This window comes from Homarus americanus, unplaced genomic scaffold (genome assembly GCF_018991925.1).
Source record: "Homarus americanus isolate GMGI-L3 unplaced genomic scaffold, GMGI_Hamer_2.0 scaffold42003, whole genome shotgun sequence".
Lineage (NCBI taxonomy): Eukaryota > Metazoa > Arthropoda > Malacostraca > Decapoda > Nephropidae > Homarus > Homarus americanus.
In genome coordinates, this window is record NW_024750781.1 from 9,063 (window position 1) to 28,925 (window position 19,863).

General features: G+C 38.3%; 1 protein-coding gene across 1 annotated transcript in view; it reads left to right on the top strand.

Moving 5' to 3' along the window:
* Positions 1 to 6,173: 6,173 nt before the first annotated feature.
* The window catches only part of LOC121854203 (serine protease Hayan-like), a 28,531-nt gene continuing 14,841 nt past the window's right edge, over positions 6,174 to 19,863 (top strand). The window contains exons 1-2 of the mRNA XM_042348701.1: positions 6,174 to 6,327; positions 13,162 to 14,004. Coding sequence (XP_042204635.1) covers positions 6,325 to 6,327; positions 13,162 to 14,004 — 846 coding nt within the window. The 5' untranslated portion in view covers positions 6,174 to 6,324. The remainder of the gene's footprint in view (positions 6,328 to 13,161; positions 14,005 to 19,863) is intronic.

Here is a 19,863-nt window from a genome sequence, read left to right on the forward strand (position 1 = left end):
ACCGCAACGGTCGGTAGTCAGGTCAGAGGGTAAGGTGACCCAACCTTCTCACCTGGTTACAAATCTTCTTATTACAAAATTGTCCAGTTTGTACATGCCATTACTCAAATTCAGTTGACTGCTTCGGTATGTTTAATGAGACTAGATTCTATAATGTTCCTACTGTCAATTGAATTACAAGGTAATATTGAGGAGGCATTATTCCAGTCAATGCAATGCTTGTTATCCCTCAAATGAACAAACAGAGCATTAGATTCCTGGCCTGTCCTAACACTATATTTATGTTGTTTAAGTCTAGTTACAAGATCTTTACCTGTCTGGCCTAAGTAAAAGATGTGAATTACACGAAAGCGCTTGGGAACTTCGTGTTTTCTTTTTCCTTGTGGTTATCAGCATATATATATATATATATATATATATATATATATATATATATATATATATATATATATATATATATATATATATATATATATATATATATATATATATATATATATACACTACCCGCTGCTTTAAGTCACATTTCACAACAGTTTCCCTTTCATTTAAGGCTTAATATTATACAAGCAAATGAGGAATGTTGACTAACGATATGCACACTGGTATTGGGGATTGCTGGCCCACTTCGCCTTTGGGCTATTTCGGCCGCAACGATATGCACACTGCAAGATTTACTTTATATATATAAATGTGTGTGTGTGTGTGTGGTTACAACATACACCATTGTATACACATTACCAGTAGGCGAGTGCGTTGCCAGAACTGTTTCATTATGAGTGTCAGACACCAGCTCATTTTTCTTGTATAGTTTTTGTAATGAAATTAAATTGTGTTATAACGTCATGTATTTCTCTTGTACATTGTTATACACTTTGTGAAATTGAAGTTTTTTTTTCATTGTTCACTTAATATTTATCCATGTTATTTAAGCATAAGCTGTTTAATTAAAGTGATTTTTACTTTTAATGTTAGAATTTTGACACTCCATCTAGTCAACTTACATCATTTTAGATAATCATTCTACGGTGTGAACTGTACAATGTCTGGCCGCCATGACATAATTATACAGTACAGTATAATCACGGTAACATTATTCAGTAACAGCAACAGTATGGAAACATCTGTCATGGCTTCTAAAGCAAGATATTATACACATTCACTTAAAGAAAGAAGAATCACAAACGGTTCATCAAACTATTATTTTTAGTAATTAAATTTATCAAAAGTGGTTGTCATGAGAGGAAGTAACTATCGTACAAATGATGAAAGGTTATGTATTAAATTGTCTTTGTTACATATAGGTATGTTTCAAATTAAATTTATCTTGGCAGTTATCTCTCTCACACACATACAATGTTTACTCATATACTGGATATTAAGTCGGTCAATAAACGAAGGTCCTGATACAATAATAATTCTTTTCAGTCGAAAGTTTCAAATATAAAGTTTTAATATAAAATACGAAGATAATAGTAAACGTCCAAGTTTTTAATATAGCATAATTTTGGACTCTTGATTTAACATTATTCTTTATTATGTATTTAACCAAATTTTTGCTTCTGAGTCACTGAAACAATGAGTTTTTTTTACCATTTTTAAAAACAAATTATACACCAGTAAAATGATGAATTATGGGGGGGGGGTATTTGAAAGTATAATTTTTATGAATTTTATTTTCGAGAATAGTTTTTATTTGAAGCCCAGAAAATTACATTAATTACATAAGAGAGAGAAGCTTATGTTAAACTTTTAATTTTAATTTTTGTAGCGATTAAAAAATCTGTACTTTTGTGAATTTGAGTTGTATTATTGTTTTGTCTCTTATAATTTATGAAGAAAAATTACCGTGGTCTAATTATTATTGTTTTATATGATTTTTTATTTGTGAAAATGTAACCGCTATTATTTTAATTATTTTATATATAATTTTTTTGTTTTTATTGTGATTTATTTTTTATTTTAGAAAGAAAGTTCGATTTTTTTTATATATAATTTTGGGTACTTATTTTTTCGTTAATTTATGAAAAATAGACGAGTTTTTAGTCATATATTCGTATTGTGTTTTGCTGTGTGAAAAGTGCATATATATATATATATATATATATATATATATATATATATATATATATATATATATATATATATATATATATATATATATATATATATATATATATATATATATATATATATATATATATAACAAAGAAATATGTCTGTGTGTTTGTTTGTGTGTCTGCACGAGAATCTCGGAAACTAGTTTACCGATCTGTAGTGATGATGGATGGTGTTATATGTAGTGATGATGGATGGTGTTATATGTAGTGATGATGGGTGGTGTTATATGTAGTGATGATTAGACAATAAAATAATAACAATTTAATGCTAAAAAAATGTACTTTCCTGTACCGTTGTAGTGAGAAACATGGTGGAAGTTACATACACCGTTAATGAACTATTGATGGAAGAAGAAGTTTTGGGGACTGAACAGTGAGACAATGTGGAGCCTCTCATTGAGAACTTAGAAGGTGGTGGGGGAGGAGGAGGGGGGTAAGGAAGGAGAGGATGACCCCTGGTGGAGAGGTCGTGGTGTGAGAGTCGTAGAAATTACCTCAGCACACTTTCCCGCTGAACCTAATTTTCTCGAAGTCATCCGCAAACTTGCTTATGTCACTGCTGATCCCAGTATCTAAATCGTTTATGTAGATTATGAACAAGAGTGGGCCTAGTACTGACCCCTGGGGAACCCCACTGGTTACACGGCCCCACTCAGATTTAACACCATCTACGCTGACCCTCTGCGTTCTATCGGTGAGCCATGATTTCATCCAATTTAAAACTTTCCCCTCGATACCATGAGCCTTAATTTTTCTCAGAAGCCTCTGATGCGGTACTCTGTCAAATGCTTTGCTAAAGTCTAAGTAAATAACATCGTAATTTTCGCCAGGAAATTACCGGAGACTGGCGGGACAGCCAGTGGTAATTCGACGACACTTGTGAGATATCTACTGCTTCTGTACATTCGACTTGGTCGCTGGTAACCAGCGGTGAAAGCTGGGTAAGTGGTGAAAGGAGGGTCGTAACAATATACTTAAACTTTACTATTAAAGCTAGTTATTACGTTTAGCTACGTTATCTAAATATAAACTATGATATCATAAAATATAGCTTCTGACTATGTCCCACTGTTTAACGTCTTTAATTGTAACGTTATTATACTTTAGTACACTACTTGCTTTCAGAAGTGACCCCGCGGAAGAGAATTTTCGCGTGCTATCCATTTAAGATTGAAATATATCCGTTTTCTTTAATGTACAAATGTAATAGTTTTCTGTGACATTGACTCAAGATTGAGTGGACTACTCTACCAAATTTTGTGTCAAACCTTCAAACAACATTGCGAGGGACAGGATGACTGATGGAGTTGGGAAGGTAAGATGGCTGGGTGGGATTAGGAAGACATACTTGCTAGACAGGTTCTTTCTTTCTTGTCATATTCGTTGTGATGTCTTATCTTGAATGGCAGCATCAGTTTGTATAGCATCTTTCCAACTGAGTTCTTGTGGCATCATGGCTTATATAATTGATTTACGAGAGACGAGCACTCACTTCTTGACGCTCCTTCCATGTCTATCAGGTATGTACTTTACTTTTACTTTTATCCTCTTCGCCACAGACCGGCCCGTTAGCTGCTTGGGCGGTCGGTCATGTCTCTGATACACACTGTTGGAAGATGCTGGGCATGCACTGGCTCCTGAACATATCGGAACCTGCTCCAGTGTTGGTCAAGTCTGGTTTTGAAACAGCTCTCACACCCGGTGCCGTCACAACACTCTCCGGTAGGTTGTTCCAAGAATTCACAATTCTCGCCCCGAAAAAGTTCACCCTCACAGTTTTCTGGACTTGCGGCTTCTGTAACCTTGAGCTGTGACCCCTTGTGGGGCGGACGTCTGCCAAATCCAGGTATGGACACTCGACTGAGTAGTGCCCCTCGAGATGCTTATACACTTCAATTAGGTCACCCTTTGCCCGCCTGTAGTATAAGCTAGGCAGTTGCAGGCACTCGAATCTCTCTGGATAGCTGAGGTGCCGAAGTGCAGGCACCAGTTTGGTGGCCCTCCTTTGGACATTTTCAATCAACTGACAGTCCCTAGCATATCTCAGGGACCAGACGGGGTAACAGTACTTCTCACAATGGCCTGAGAACTTCATTTCATTGTCTACATACACACCTATATCCTTTTCACATTCGGTCTCTATTAATGCAGTTTCTTCGTCCCGATGGGACATGTGATACGCCTCCTTACTGTTGGTACGACCTAAGTGTATCCTCTTACACTTTGTGACATTGAATCTTAGCAGCCATTTCTTCGACCATTCTTGAAGCTCACAGAGATCTTTCTGCAGCTCTTCACAGTCTGTTTGGTTCTTAATTTCCCTAAATAAATTGATATCGTCCGCAAACATTTGTATGGAGGGGTATATAGCTTCTAGCATGTCATTTATGAAAGAAACAAACAACAACGGTCCCAATACACTGCCTTATGATACTATCTATCACCACACACTGCGGTCATAAAGTTTCTGATCCACGCTAGGACACTTCCCTGAATCCCGTACCCTTCCCAGTTTAATTTTCAGCCTTTCATAGGATACACTGTCGAAAGCCTTGGCAAAATCTAGGTATATATTGTCGATATTGCTACCTTATCCAGAATTTGAGTCCAAACATCCAGGACCTAGAGTAATTGTGTTAAGCAGGAGCGTCCCTGCATAAAATTCATTTGCTTTCCAGTCTGTGTAACTTATTTTTAACATTCGCCTATAACGCCTACATCTTTATGCTGCACGGTAAATGTTGTAAACTCAATTATAAAGCATGTCTGCATGATAGTGTGTGGACCAAAACTTATAGTAGCACACAAGCAGACCTGTCTAATAATTGGGCGATAAATCCCAGTACAACATTTCCCAGTCTGAAATAGCTGGATGATCCTTGCTGCTCTTTCCAAGAGGGTTTCCTTATTTACGTAATGCTCACTTACTAAAGGTGGTCATGCCGAAGAAGGAGCCCAGTGACCTGTGAAGGATCCCTCCATTGTTCTCGATAATTTTGTCAAGGCCTTTTTATAATAATCTTTTCCTTCAGTTATAACCCTGTTGTGAAATTGCCGTCAAAAATATATCTTGCTGGCATTTTAAAAATCTACCGTGATAACAACTCTGTTAGACTGTTACAAATAGAAAGTGCAAGGAAATCCTTAACCATGAACTTCAAGGTGATTTGGTTAGTTCTTCCTGACTTAGACCATTAAATGCATGACTGGTAGAAGCAGCAAGCACAGTGGCAGAGAACAACAGCAGGGGGTGGGGGAGAACAATCTGTGCGTCCCTAATGCCCTGACACTTCCGGCCAGCTCGAACACACTTTGGGGAGTTTCCGTACAAGTGATAACCTCCGAATTGCACTGGTCTTGCCCTGACTCGCACTGCTCATGTTTGTTGTATTCTATTAATGTTCTTGTTAACAATACCTCAAAACGCTGGTCTATACAGTATAATATTTACAAGAGATATCTATAATGCCTTACAGAAGATATATTAAAACAAATTTAATAATAATTAAAAGGGGCAAGACATGACCGTGATGCCCCTGGAAAGAGCAAGACCATTGGGGGCATAGATAAGGGTTGCTTGTGTGTGTGTGTGGCGTATATGTTGTGGGCATGTGGCCAACCCCCACCCTTTGCTACTGCCCTCAACTCATTCAACCCAACACAACCAGTTCATGAGGATGTTAAGTACTTAAAATAATAATTCAGGTCTATAGTCGGGGAAAAAGCCTCCAACATCAGTACTGGCCCTAAAATATGTCCTACGTTTCGTTACGGATGGCCTTAAAAAAAGTCCGTGTAATACATCAAATTTCAAAATTTTCTCGGGGTTTTACAGCTCCCCGAATCCCTCAGCTGTATGGAAATCAAATAATGCCCCTATCTTCTCCCCTTTCTTGAAACTTCTCTACGCCACTGCATGACGGTGACAATCTGTGGGTCACACTTCGGAGAACCCTGACGCCGGATGGATGAAGACGGTTAGACATGGGGCTGGACTTAACCTTGCAAAACAAGACTTACCTACCTGCTCCCCTCCCCACTTCCTCCTCGGCCCCAACTGGAGCTATACTGTACTGTCGATAGTGGAACTCTCGGCGGGCTGGGGGCCGGTGGCTTAAGCTTAACCAGTTGTTGTGGTGCGTCCGTAGTAGTGGGACGTCTATTGTGTATTAAGATTTTTACTACATTTTACAAAGATTCTGAGATGGTGAGTTCATTTGATTCATTTCAGTATATCAGTATCTGATACGACTGCCAAGTCTTTTAAGTGTATTATCGTTTCTTAAAACTTTTTGTTCTAATTAAATGCTTCTGTAGTCCTCTGTAGTGCATTATAACGTGACGATATATTTTGTATTATTAATTTCTCAGGAACTTGATTTTTTTTGTTTATATTCTTATTAATGAAATGTATCTTTAGTCAACTTGACGTTGTGGATGACACCTGTTGATATAATGTGAGAAATCTCACACCCTCTTAGCCACTTCCCTCTCGTCATGTCTTAATTAACCTATTCTCTCACTTCACTTATCTGTGGTTTCCTGAACATGATCTGCTTATTCCTTAAATTGTCTGTTGTCTCCCTACTTTGATACGTTTTATCCCCGATTGGATTTTTTTTCTAGCTTGATCTATTTTGCCCCTAATTTGATTCTTTTGTCCTTATAACTACCTGTTAATTTTCTAACATGTCTATTTTATCCTTATTTGCTTTTTTGTTATCCCACATAATAAATTATGTGTATTTCTAGATTGAACGATTTTTTATTTGAATTATCTTAACTGAAGTAAAATTCGTATCTTCAACCCAGTTATAAAAAATGCGACCTTAATTTTTTGAAGTTGTTCATTTAAATCAAACTAAGATATAATACCTTATATATATATATATATTCAGCATTTTATAAGATGTGCGCTTATTAGGTTTTTAAAGTATTTTTAACGTATTACACGAGATCCTCCAGGGTCCTTGTGTTTACGAGTTCGAACGCCAACCATTTCTCTTAACTGAAGATATAAGAATTCATTTAACTGGTTAACGTAAGCCAAGACAAAAATAGCATCATATTACACTGACAGTCTTAACTACTGAACATATACCTGATTAACAGTTAAGGTAGAGTCTCAGTGTATTAGTAACATCTACAAGTGTATTAGTAACGTCTATAACTTAACAGTGCATATCAATAACTTCTTTAACTTAACAATGTGTATCAGTAACGTCTATAACTTAACAGTGTATATCAATAACATCTATAACTTAACAGTGTGTTAGTAACGTCTATAACTTAGCAGTGTACAGGTATATGTTAGTAACGTCGACAACGTAACAGTGTATCAGTAACGTCTGTGTCAACAATGTATCAGTAACGTCTATACATAAACAGTGTATTGGTAACACTAGATAATCTCATTATTTAGCGCTTCTTAAGTCACCTGAAATATCGTTCCTGGAGATGACGTCACATAATTCCCGCCCAGCCTTCGCGATACCAAATTTTATCTGACGTCGTCATGGACACGTCTGTGATGATAACGCAGGAAGCAGGTAGTTAGATGAGGAAGCAGAGAAAGATGAAGGTTATTTACAAAATTATCAGACGTATATATTTCGAGACCATAAAATCGGAGTGATGCATGATAACTACCGAAACTGGAAGTAAAATAATAAATATCACCTGTAACAACACTAGGAAAGGTTGTACGGAGGCCGCGGCCAGTTTTGATAATTACCAAGCATCACGCTCTCCTGGTTTATAGTCACCAACGACCATCTCGAAATATATGGGTCTGGTATTTTCTTAAATATACCTCATTTTTCTCTGTTTCCTCATCTATAACTACCTGCTTTAGCTTACACCTTTAGACCTTGCAATGAGAATTTTCATGACGACGGGACCTTCCTTGACTGACGCACTGTTACGCTCACAATGGTGTACTGTACTGTACTGTACTTAACTCCTGGCCAGGAATAGGTAAGGTAGAACAGGAAGGCTGGGGGGGAGGGGGGTAAATAATATGTGCATGTCAGCGGAGGCTGTAAGAGAGTAAAGGGAAAAAAGGATAAGATAATAGAAAAAATTGGCCTTGGATGAGGGACGTAAGAGTACGGTGAATAGGGAATGAATGAGAGTAGAGTGAGTGAGAAGCAGGTCACAGAGTGCAGGCCTGAGTCACAAGTTTTGACCGCAGGGCGCAGATATAACCGCCAATTGCATTTGTCATCAAGTTATTGGAAGCTCCAACAACTCCCTGAATACGAATTCGCAACTTTCGACTTACAACAGGTACCTACTTTACTGCTAGGTGAACAGGGACTAATGGGGGCTAGGAAATATGCCCAAACAACTTCCACCGGCCCGGGAATCGAACCCGTGACATCTCGCTTTCTACGTCCTTGACTCTTCAAGCTTCTACGCCCTTAACTCACGAGACATAAAGGCAAGCATGAACTTGGCATGCTTCCCTGTTGGGCGCTGTAAACGCTTCTGCGTTTCTCCTTACACAAGGATGTAGGGGGGTGCCCCCCCCCCTAAAAAAAAGAAAAAAGATATAACCGCCACCTACATCTGCTGCCCCTCTGTATGTACACGTAAATTTGGCCTTGCGAGACCAATTATGTTACTGATTGAGTAAGACTGTGGCCAGAGATGAGAGTTACGAGTCGTGAAAGCTGCGGTGAACATAAAATATAATGAAGTGTATCGTTGTTTGGCCTGATATTAACGGGTAGTTGTCTAGAAAATGATTAATAACAGTTTAGCCTTGTTAATGTGTATACAGTTGTGTCATGTTATCGTAATCCACGGGCTATTATCCTAATGAAGTGGAAAATTTATCACTATATATTTATTATTACCAGGGGTTTAATTCTCGGATAATTAATTCGAAGCTTGGCACTCTTTTTTCCTTTTATTATTTTTTAACGGGATTTCTCGAGAGCGAATATCAAACAACCAATAACTAATACTTTTAAGTGATATCTGGTCATATTTTGACAAATTAAGATAAAAGTTGTCATTAATATATCTTGCTATAGGGCGGCCCGAAATAGGGTTTTAAAAGTTCTGATATTGCATTTGTAAATGTTTGGTTATTTATAGTCAAAGATCACAAACGTGGAGGTGGCATGACGTATATGATCTTTTGAGTATTTGTTAAATGACATTATCGCTTTAAAAGAAGTCACTGTATTACGGCTAAAAAAAATATTGAATTTGTTTAAAGATATTAAGTGAGAAAGTTTAAACTTTGGTGTTTACGCTTTTTAAATTTATCTTCATTGAAGTCGTCATTCTTAGACCACGTCATCACATATTCAAATGAATATCACCGTACACATGGGTTTAATTCTATCCTCGTATTTAAGGAACTGAATCACTGTACTCTGTTATTCTCGTTGTCACCATCAAGGTGACAAAATCCTGACAAACAATATTTTCTTCGAGCCGGATGCCGTCAAACCGGATGTGAACACTATAGCCTTCAGGCGAGTCTCTTTCCGCTGTGTACCTTACGCTTCGTCGCTGTTACTGCTGTTCTCAAGCATCACAGCTAAACCTGAGCGGATCTGGTATATAAAATAGCGTTCTTGACCTCTGCGGTTTCACTCTCTTGGCTCACGCGTGGTCATATGCCATTACGCCTTACACAACACTCGTGTAGGTCCTACTTTCACTTGTTTTTTGGTATTCTATTTTATCTAGATTTTAGTACAAGGGACTAATATTGTCTATTGGGTTCTATTTAACTCACAACGTCCCTCGCTCTGTCGCACGCTATCTTTATAAGTCGGCCCTGGAAAGTTAAGAGTGCATTGTAAGTAAAGTATAAATTATTTTATAACGTAAAAATCAGGAATTAACGCTGCAAACAGCATTCATAAAAATATATTGATCACCTAAGAATCGAGCGATCACAGTTGACAAAATAACCAACAGGTGCTAGTGACGTATCCAGAACTTAGCCAATCAGAATGCTGAACGAATTGCTGATGAGTGATTAATTTTCATTCTCTATTCAGTATCACATTGGCACCAATAGCAATAAAACAAACAAATCAACATTATTTTTTATGCCAATGCAGCGTCTTATATCATAAGAAATTTTTCAACAAAAGCTACTTCTCCTATTTAACTTGACGGAAACCAGATGTTAGATCAGAAATACCAAGTGTACAAATTGGGTTTCCCACTGTCTTTACACATATCCAGAGGCTATTTCCAGCCAGTGAAAGCGTTACTCAACTCCAACGAGTGTTTACTATCTTTTGAGAATACGAACTTAAGATCTTTCTAATTGTCGTAAGTTCGAACTTAAGAGAAAAAATAACTTAAAGTAGACCCTTACGATATTTTGAGAATTAGAAAGATCTTAAGTTCGAACTTACGATCTTTCTAATTCTCAAAAGATCGTAAGTATCTACTTTTAAGTGACTTTTTTCTCTTAAGTTCGAACTTACGATCTTTCTGATTCTGGTGTCATCACATAGCCATTACTAGCTGTTCACAACTAGCAGCTTATGAGCACCCCTAGAAGCATCACGTAGAGTCGTAGACCTTATGGGAGCATCAATCAGCCTCCTCAGAGGCAAATGGCTCGTAAGAGCCACACACATCCCCAAGTTACCACAAATAACACTGCCTTGAAAATAATTTTTAACATGTACAACATTTGAAAAAAAAATACAATTACAAAAGTTTATCCAGAAGAAAAATTAATTGGTTACAAAGCAAGTTGTGAACACGTAAAATATAAATTACTGGTAATTAAGGTAAATTGTTAAACTATTGCTATACAAAGTTCTCAAATTATAGCTACAGAGTATTTGGCTTTTGGGCTTTTTCTTACTATATTTATTATTATTGATTTATTGGTAATTTTTCACTGAAACTATGATTTTCCGGTGGGTTTTGATGTATTATTAACGAATTTGACCTTCATTTCTGGCGCAAATCAAGTTTCTGAGATACGCCCCCCCATTTCAGAATCTAGAGATTTGCTAAAAATTAAGGTAAAAAGTGTTCAAGACCCTTAAAAAAAATCCTCGCAAAAACAATTTTGAACCTAGTCGAACCTAACGTAACCTAACCAGCAGTCTCCACAGCCGTTCGATGTTCTGGGTGTGTACCGCCACGTACGAACATACATACATAACATTTTAAATGTCTTGTTCTACGTAATTAGCGCCAGAAATGACATTGTAGAAGTGTCTTAGAATTGTTAAATTTACCAACTGCCGCTATACAATTCACGGGATCCGTTTAGTGGCAAAAGTGAAAGTAATATTTTCATACATAATAAAATGTTACCTATTTCGCTTATTCGTAATTTGCGGGAGCAATGCCATTAAAGAAAAGCCCCTTAGAATTTTTTGTAAAAATTACTGATTGCAAACTTTAAAGTTTCCGAGATTTGTTCAGTGGCAACAAGTGCAATAATACATTATTATTATTATTATTAAGTTTGGGCGCAAGACGAATGTAAACAATTGTGACATTTAAATAGACATTTAAAGGGCTCATGACATACCTTATTTGCCAAGCGATTTTCCTCTAAGCTTGATGACCTTCTCCAAACGTTGTGGGATGCATCTTGCCAGTTTTTCTACGTGTTGGGGAATGATATTGTCCCAAATATCCTGTATTTCTAATTTTAGCTTCGCTACTGTCGAAGCGTCACGATCCTGAAGCTCTTTTTTAATGATATGCCACACGTGCTCTATGGGATTTAGGTCTGGTGAATTCCCAGGCCACTTTTTGAAGTAATCTACACCACAGTCCTCTAACCACTGGATAATAGATCGAGCTGTGTGAGCAGGAGCTCCATCTTGCATAAACCAGCTAGCGTTACACTTTTCAAAGCTTTCAGGCAGGTTATCACACAATAACTCGAAATAACTGTGCTGATTTACACTCATTTTTTTCAAAAAATACTAAATTGCCAACTCCACCAAATGCAAAGCATCCCCACACCATAACACTTGGAGCATGCTTTACAACTTTAGCTGTGTAGCGGGGGTCATTTGGGTCCGATCCTTTGGGACGCCTGACACGCTTGGACCTGCAGCCAGACGACACCACAAACGTTGACTCATCACTCCACAAGACTTGTTCCCAGTCTTCTACGGTCCAATCCTTATATTTCTTGCTAAAAGCAATGCGATCCCGTACATTTTTTGCACTTAAGAGGGGAAGAACTTTAGCACAACAACTGCGATATTGTAAATCTTTGAGTAAATGATCAGAAATACATCTTACAGACACGTCCTGGAGCAGTGCAGGGTTATTTTCCATCAGTTTTCGAGCTGTGAGTGTTGGATTTTTATCCAACTGCCTCTTTATAACCTTGGAAGTACGATTTTGTATTTTCCTTGGCCTACCAGAGCGAGGCTTGGGGGTAGGAATATCCTCACCTCCGCCGTCTCTAAATTTCTTGATCCACTTTTGAACTTGCCGCACTCCTATTCCCACACGAGTGGCTATATCTTTACACTTATAACCCTCCTTATAGAGGGTTATAATAGCAACAATTGTGTCTCTTCCCAGCTCTTTACCACTTCCCATTACAGAGATATTGAGGCACAAACACAGAAAAAAACGCAAAAAAAACGACTAGTCCGCGTGAGAGAAGTTTACACACTGCACCCACGTGCTCACTGAAGCGACTAATCAGAGTTGCCAAGTCGTGCGTATTGTCTCGCCTAAATAGCGGTACAAACCCTAGCATTGAAATATAGCTTAAAGTTTGTGCGGAAATTGGTATTTATCGTATGTTTTGATAATAGCGGAAAGTTTGGGCGCCTGTAATTTTGCGCCCAAACTTTCCGCTACCACTGTACAGTATATGCGTTTATTTTTATTTTTTATTTGAACATTATAGAGAATGAGGGTAAAATCACAAATACACTTGATTAATTGTGTAGACCTGGAAGAGCAGAGTGAGAGATAATTGAGGGACGTGGAGACAAAGAATTAGAAACTAGAGATACATCACCAAATCACATGTATAAAAACTAATGCTGAGTTGTGTGTCTCACAGACCCGGATAAAGAGGCTACTGGTGGTGACGATGATGATGTGGGCGACGACTTGGTCAAATGTGGACGCCCAGTCTGACGGCTTCTTCTGGTGGCTACAGAAAGTGACGACAACACCCATGCCCAACACTAACCCATCCACTACCACGCAGGGGCCAGTCTACTGTGAATGTGTTAAATACTACTTGTGTATTGACAATGTCATTAGCACATCTGGGGTAGACGTCATTGATATCCGTATGGCACGCGTCGGGCCCCCATCCGTCACCAACGTCAAGGAGTGTCCCGATGTTTTAGATGTGTGCTGCGGTCTACCACCTTCTGAAACTACAACACCGCCCATCACGCCCACGCCCACATTACCCCCAGATACACCGTGTGAGTGTGTATCCTTCTTTAACTGCACTAGGGACAGACTGGTAAGTAACGGAGGAGGCAACACAACACTGGAGCTCTTTGGCCTCGGTTATTCCCACTCTAAGTGCAATCAAGCCCTCGCTGTGTGTTGCGCCCTTGACCCAGCAACACCTTCACCCGCAAACATCACTACGGTAGTCACGCCGCTGACCGAGGAGGAGTGTGAGTGTGTGGATCCATTTCAGTGTGATGAGCACGGTTACATCATCACCTCCGGTGTCGGCATAATTAACATACGAACAAGGACTCACTCAAGGAACGACAGCTATCCAGATGAACGATGTGAAGATCCCTCCCTCGTCTGCTGCCGTCCACCCAGAGACTTGAATTCTACCACTACACCACTACCCACCACAACCACCCCTCCACCTACCACCACCCAGCAGCCCGCCCATGGCTGTGGCACTAGGCATTCAGACGGAGTGAGAGTGAGTCTAGCGATTTGTGTAGTGCTGGTGATGGTCCTGTATGTTGCACCCCGGTAGTGAAGAATTTGTATCTTTTCACACCTCTTTCTTCCTCCTCATAATCAACCACCGCTTGTCACACATCTGTGCTATTTTGTCCACATTCTGGAAGGTTCTACCCTTCCCTTGCACCATGCACTAGCCTCAAAAGTTTGAAGCATTTATGTAGCCACTTGTATAAATGTATCTATGCAATGTGTTGTTGCCAAGCTAAGGTGTCATAAGGTAACAAGGAAGTGCCAAAGGTGGGTTTCCATGTGACGAATTTCTCTGCTTCTCATAGATACAATATATACAACTTAAAATATCTAATTTTATCTCTATTTTAAATAATAATTCTTAAGAGGATTCTTCACAATTGTTAAAATTTGGTTTAAATTTAGAGCCAAAGATTTTTTTTTTATAAAAGTTTTAGTTCAGTGAATGGGCGATCCCTGTTCACAAGTAGAGGTCCAGGGTTCAAGTCCCGGCTAGTGAGGTATTGTTTGTATATGGAAGTCTGCATGCTATATGGCCTGTATATATATATATATATATATATATATATATATATATATATATATATATATATATATATATATATATATATATATATATATATATATATATATATATATATATATATATATCTGTGTGTCCGCACGAGAATCTCGGAAACTACTTTACCAATCTGTAATCTGTAGTGACGATGAATGATGTCATATAATGATGATGGGTGGTGTTATATGTAGTGATGATGGATGGTGTTGTATGTAGTGATGATGGATGGTGTTGTATGTAGTGATGATGGGTGGTGTTATATGTAGTGATGATGGATGGTGTTGTATGTAGTGATGATGGGTGGTGTTATATGTAGTGATGATGGATGGTGTTGTATGTAGTGATGATGGATGGTGTTATATGTAGTGATGATGGATGGTGTTGTATGTGATGATGGATGGTGTTGTATGTAGTGATTATGGGTGGTGTTATATGTAGTGATGATGATGATGTTATATGTAGTGATGATGGATAATGTTATATGTAGTGATGATGGATGATGTTATATGTAGTGATGATGGATGGTGTTGTATGTTGATGATGATGGTGTTATATGTATGGATGATGGATGGTGTTATATGTAGTGATGATGGATGATGTTATATGTAGTGATGATGGGTGGAATTATATGTAGTGATGATGGATGGTGTTATATGTAGTGATGATGGGTGGTGTTATATGTAGTGATGATGGATGATGTTATATGTAGTGATGATGGGTGGTATTATATGTAGTGATGATGGATGGTGTTATATGTAGTGATGATGGATGGTGTTATCTGTAGTGATGATGGATGGTGTTATATGTAGTGATGATGGGTGGTGTTATATGTAGTGATGATGGATGATGTTATATGTAGTGATGATGGATGGTGTTGTATGTAGTGATGATGGATGGTGTTATATGTAGTGATGATGGATGGTGATGATGATGGATGGTGTTATATGTAGTGATGATGGATGGTGTTATATGTAGTGATGATGGATGGTGTTATATGTAGTGATGATGGATGGTGTTATATGTAGTGATGATGGATGGTGTTATATGTAGTGATGATGGATGTTATATGTAGTGATGATGGATGGTGTTATATGTATGGATGATTGATGGTGTTATATGTATGGATGATGGATGGTGTTATATGTAGTGATGATGGATGATGTTATATGTAGTGATGATGGGTGGAATTATATGTAGTGATGATGGATGGTGTTATATGTAGTGATGATGGGTGGTGTTATATGTAGTGATGATGGATGATGTTATATGTAGTGATGATGGGTGGTATTATATGTAGTGATGATGGATGGTGTTATATGTAGTGATGATGGATGGTGTTATCTGTAGTGATGATGGATGGTGTTATATGTAGTGATGATGGGTGGTGTTATATGTAGTGATGATGGATGATGTTATATGTAGTGATGATGGATGGTGTTGTATGTAGTGATGATGGATGGTGTTATATGTAGTGATGATGATGGTGTTATATGTAGTGATGGATGGTGTTATATGTAGTGATGATGGATGGTGTTATATGTAGTGATGATGGATGGTGTTATATGTAGTGATGATGGATGGTGTTATATGTAGTGATGATGGATGGTGTTATATGTAGTGATGATGGATGTTATATGTAGTGATGATGGATGGTGTTATATGTATGGATGATTGATGGTGTTATATGTATGGATGATGGATGGTGTTATATGTAGTGATGATGGATGATGTTATATGTAGTGATGATGGATGGTGTTATATGTAATGATGATGGATGGTGTTATATGTAATGATGATGGATGATGTTATATGTAGTGATGATGGGTCGTGTTATATGTAGTGATGATGGATGTTATATGTAGTGATGATGGATGTTATATGTAGTGATGATGGGTGGTGTTATATGTAGTGATAATGGGTGGTGTTATATGTAATGATGATGGATGGTGTTATATGTAATGATGGATGATGTTATATGTAGTGATGATGGGTGGTGTTATATGTAGTGATGATGGATGGTGTTATATGTAGTGATGATGGATGATGTTATATGTAGTGATGATGGGTGGTGTTATATGTAGTTATGGTCAGACAATAAAATAATAACAGTTTAATGCTTAAAAAATATACTTTGCTATATCGTTATAGTGAAAAACATGGTGGAACTTACATACACCGTTAATGAAGTATTGATGGAATAAGTTTTGGGGACTGAACAGTGAGACAATGTGGAGCCTCCAGGAGGGTGGCGTCCTACCATGACCTAGCAAATGAGCCCCCCGGAGGGCGGCGTTTCTGCTAGTATATATATATATATACCTCACTCAGAGGGAATTGAACCCTGGATCTCTACGTGTGATGAGTCTGAATTTCATTTCAAATTGGTACACATACGATTGTAATAATTTGTTAAGTGCTTTAAACTATTTTATTGTGTCATATATATGTGTGTGTGTAGTGTTTGTGCTGTAATTCCAGTGTTTGTTTGTTTATTCTACTGTTTTTGTAATTGTTTTTGTTTGTTTTGTCTTCTCAATGTATATTTCAGTTTCTTAATAAATATGTTCACTGGAGCAAACAACCAATTTTGTTTGTTATTCAGCATGTTAGTCTTGTCGCAAAAGTATCGCGATATATGTAAATATAAATGTACCCTAAACATTTCTTTATACTAAGTATTAGAATAGTCAGTTAATTATAATCTTACAATCCTATTTATTCGGATGAAATAACAAAGTACTGTAAGTGTTTAAATGTGCCGCGGAATGATGACTCATAACAAAGGAAATATTTTGCCAGGAGGTATAATTTCTATCTTCTAAATTATGATTTACCAAATTAAAAAAAAATACTTCTTAATGAAACAATAAGTTGACCAAAATACAAATAATTACAATTTATCGTTTAGGTGGTGTCAGTTAAACCAGTAACGAGCCAACGACTCTAGAGAAAAGACCTGCCAACTGACTTACCAACCACTAGACATCTGAGAGCCTTTTATGAACTATGAACCGAGAATATGTCCATTTCAGTTTTAACAAGACGTAATAGAATTATAAACGTATATATAACCATAGAAGTCAACACCAGCCCAGCTGTCCAAAATGTTTCATCGTCAAAGCTAAGGACATATATTGTTATATTACAGAATAGGACTTTAAATCATCTAAACCTGACTGTGTATATTGTCACTGGTGTTAATATGCAGGTACAATTCAGCTGGGAAATGCTTTGATCAATTCATCTTATGGTGGTGCAAAAGAACACTCAAGTTGCTAAGATTCAATGTCACGAAGTGTAAGAGGATGCTCCTGGGTCGTGCTAATGGTAAGGAGGCATATCATATGTCCCAACTGGACGAAGAAACTGCATTAATAGAGACCAAATGCGTAAAGGACCTGGGTGTGTATGTTGACAACAAACTGATGTTCTTGGGCCACTGGGAGAAAAAGGTGACTCGAGCAACTAAACCAATAGGTCTTAATTATGTGCTAGTGTTGTGAAGAGGCAATGTAAGACCATTACCCTTGCTACGAAAATGGATGTACAGTATTAACCCGATTTGAAAAAGGGGAACGAGCTGTGGACATAGCAGGTGTGCTTGGTCTAACCCCCACAACATTGCGTACTATCCGGACCAATGCTGACAAGATTAAGTTTAGTGCTGGAAGTGGTTCTTCTCTGAGTACTACTAAGACTACACATACTGGAAGAACTGTGATAAAGAAGGTGGAAAAGATGCTAGCAATGTGGATGGAGGACCAGAATCAACACAATGCCCCTGTGAGCCGTATGGTTATCCAGCATAAGGCCCAATCCCTGTTTGATGAATTAAAGGCAGAAGAGGGTGAAGGATCGAAGGAAGAGACTTTACGGCCAGCCAAGGATGGTTTCAACTTCCACAATATTAAGATGACTGGTGAAGCTGCCAGTTCAGATACAGTTGCTGCTGAGATATTCCCGCCAGAATTCAAACAGATTATCCAGCAAGGAGGCTACTCACCGAAGCAAGTCTTCAATGTGGATGAGACTGGTCTCTTTTGGAAGATGCTTGAGAGGACCTATATCTCTAAGGAGGAGAAAAGAGCGCCAGATTTTAAAGCGACAAAATACCGCTTGACGCTGCTGCTAGGCGCGAACGTTGCCGGCGACTTCAAGCTGAAGCCTATGCTGATTTCTCGGGCTGCTAACCCATGGGCCCTGAAAGGTCACTCTAAGGATCATCTTCCTGTCATTTGCAAGGCAAACAGAAGGCATGGATAACCGGCGTCATATTTAGCTAGTGATTAAATGTGTACGCTGTCCCTGCAATGAAGGATTACTGTGCCAAGGAGATCCTCGACTTCAAAATTCTTCTAATCGCTGACAATGCTCCAGCTCATCCTCCCAATCTTGACGACTTGCATGACAGTGTAAAAGTTGTATTCCTGCCTCCCAACACGACAACACTGATGCAGCCCATGGATCAAGGCGTCATCGCCGCATTCAGGCGTATTATTTACGCCGTACCATGGCCCAGCTGCTCAAGGCTACAGACGGAAATAATAAACCTACAATCCGAGAATATTGGCGTGACTTCAACATTCTTCATGCAATTGACAACATTGGCAAGGCATGGGAAGAGGATTCAGCAAGTTGCCTGAATGGTGTGTGGGGTAAATTGTGGCCCGAGTGTGTCAACAGTTTTATGGGATTCACGGACTTTGTCCCAGCAGTGAATAGGGATATCCTCAGTTTGGCTAGACAGGCAGGCTTTGATGAGCTGGAATCTGAGGATATTGAGGACAACTTGAGCATGCCAGGGTGATAAGCTTGGTTCGATGATGCCTTCTGAGAGCAGCTGGGAGGTTTCTTTCTGGATGAAATCTTGATCATGTTTGCTTAAGCGCCTTGATTTCGTTGCTATTGGCTTACATTTTGGAGACATTTTAGTTAAAAAGTGAAGGTTCATCAACAGCAGCTGCTGAAAGTGTGCAAAATGAGCTTTTATTGCTGATAGTAAGGTCTGGTTCTGATCCTCCAAATTGAATAGTTACTCTTATGTTGCTTTTGAAAATCTTAACCCAGAATTATATCACGACACAAGTCCTTGAGAATCCCAAGATCTGTAGATGGATAAGCATGACCATTGAGGGTTATATCTATGAGAGAAAAGCTGGGAGAACTGGTATTCAGCATTGTCAATGCCATTGAGATTTCCTTGTTGGTTGGATAGACTTTCAGATTTAGCTTTCTTGCATTGTCATTTCCTTTTAACTTGGGGAAGATTTGAAATTGTGA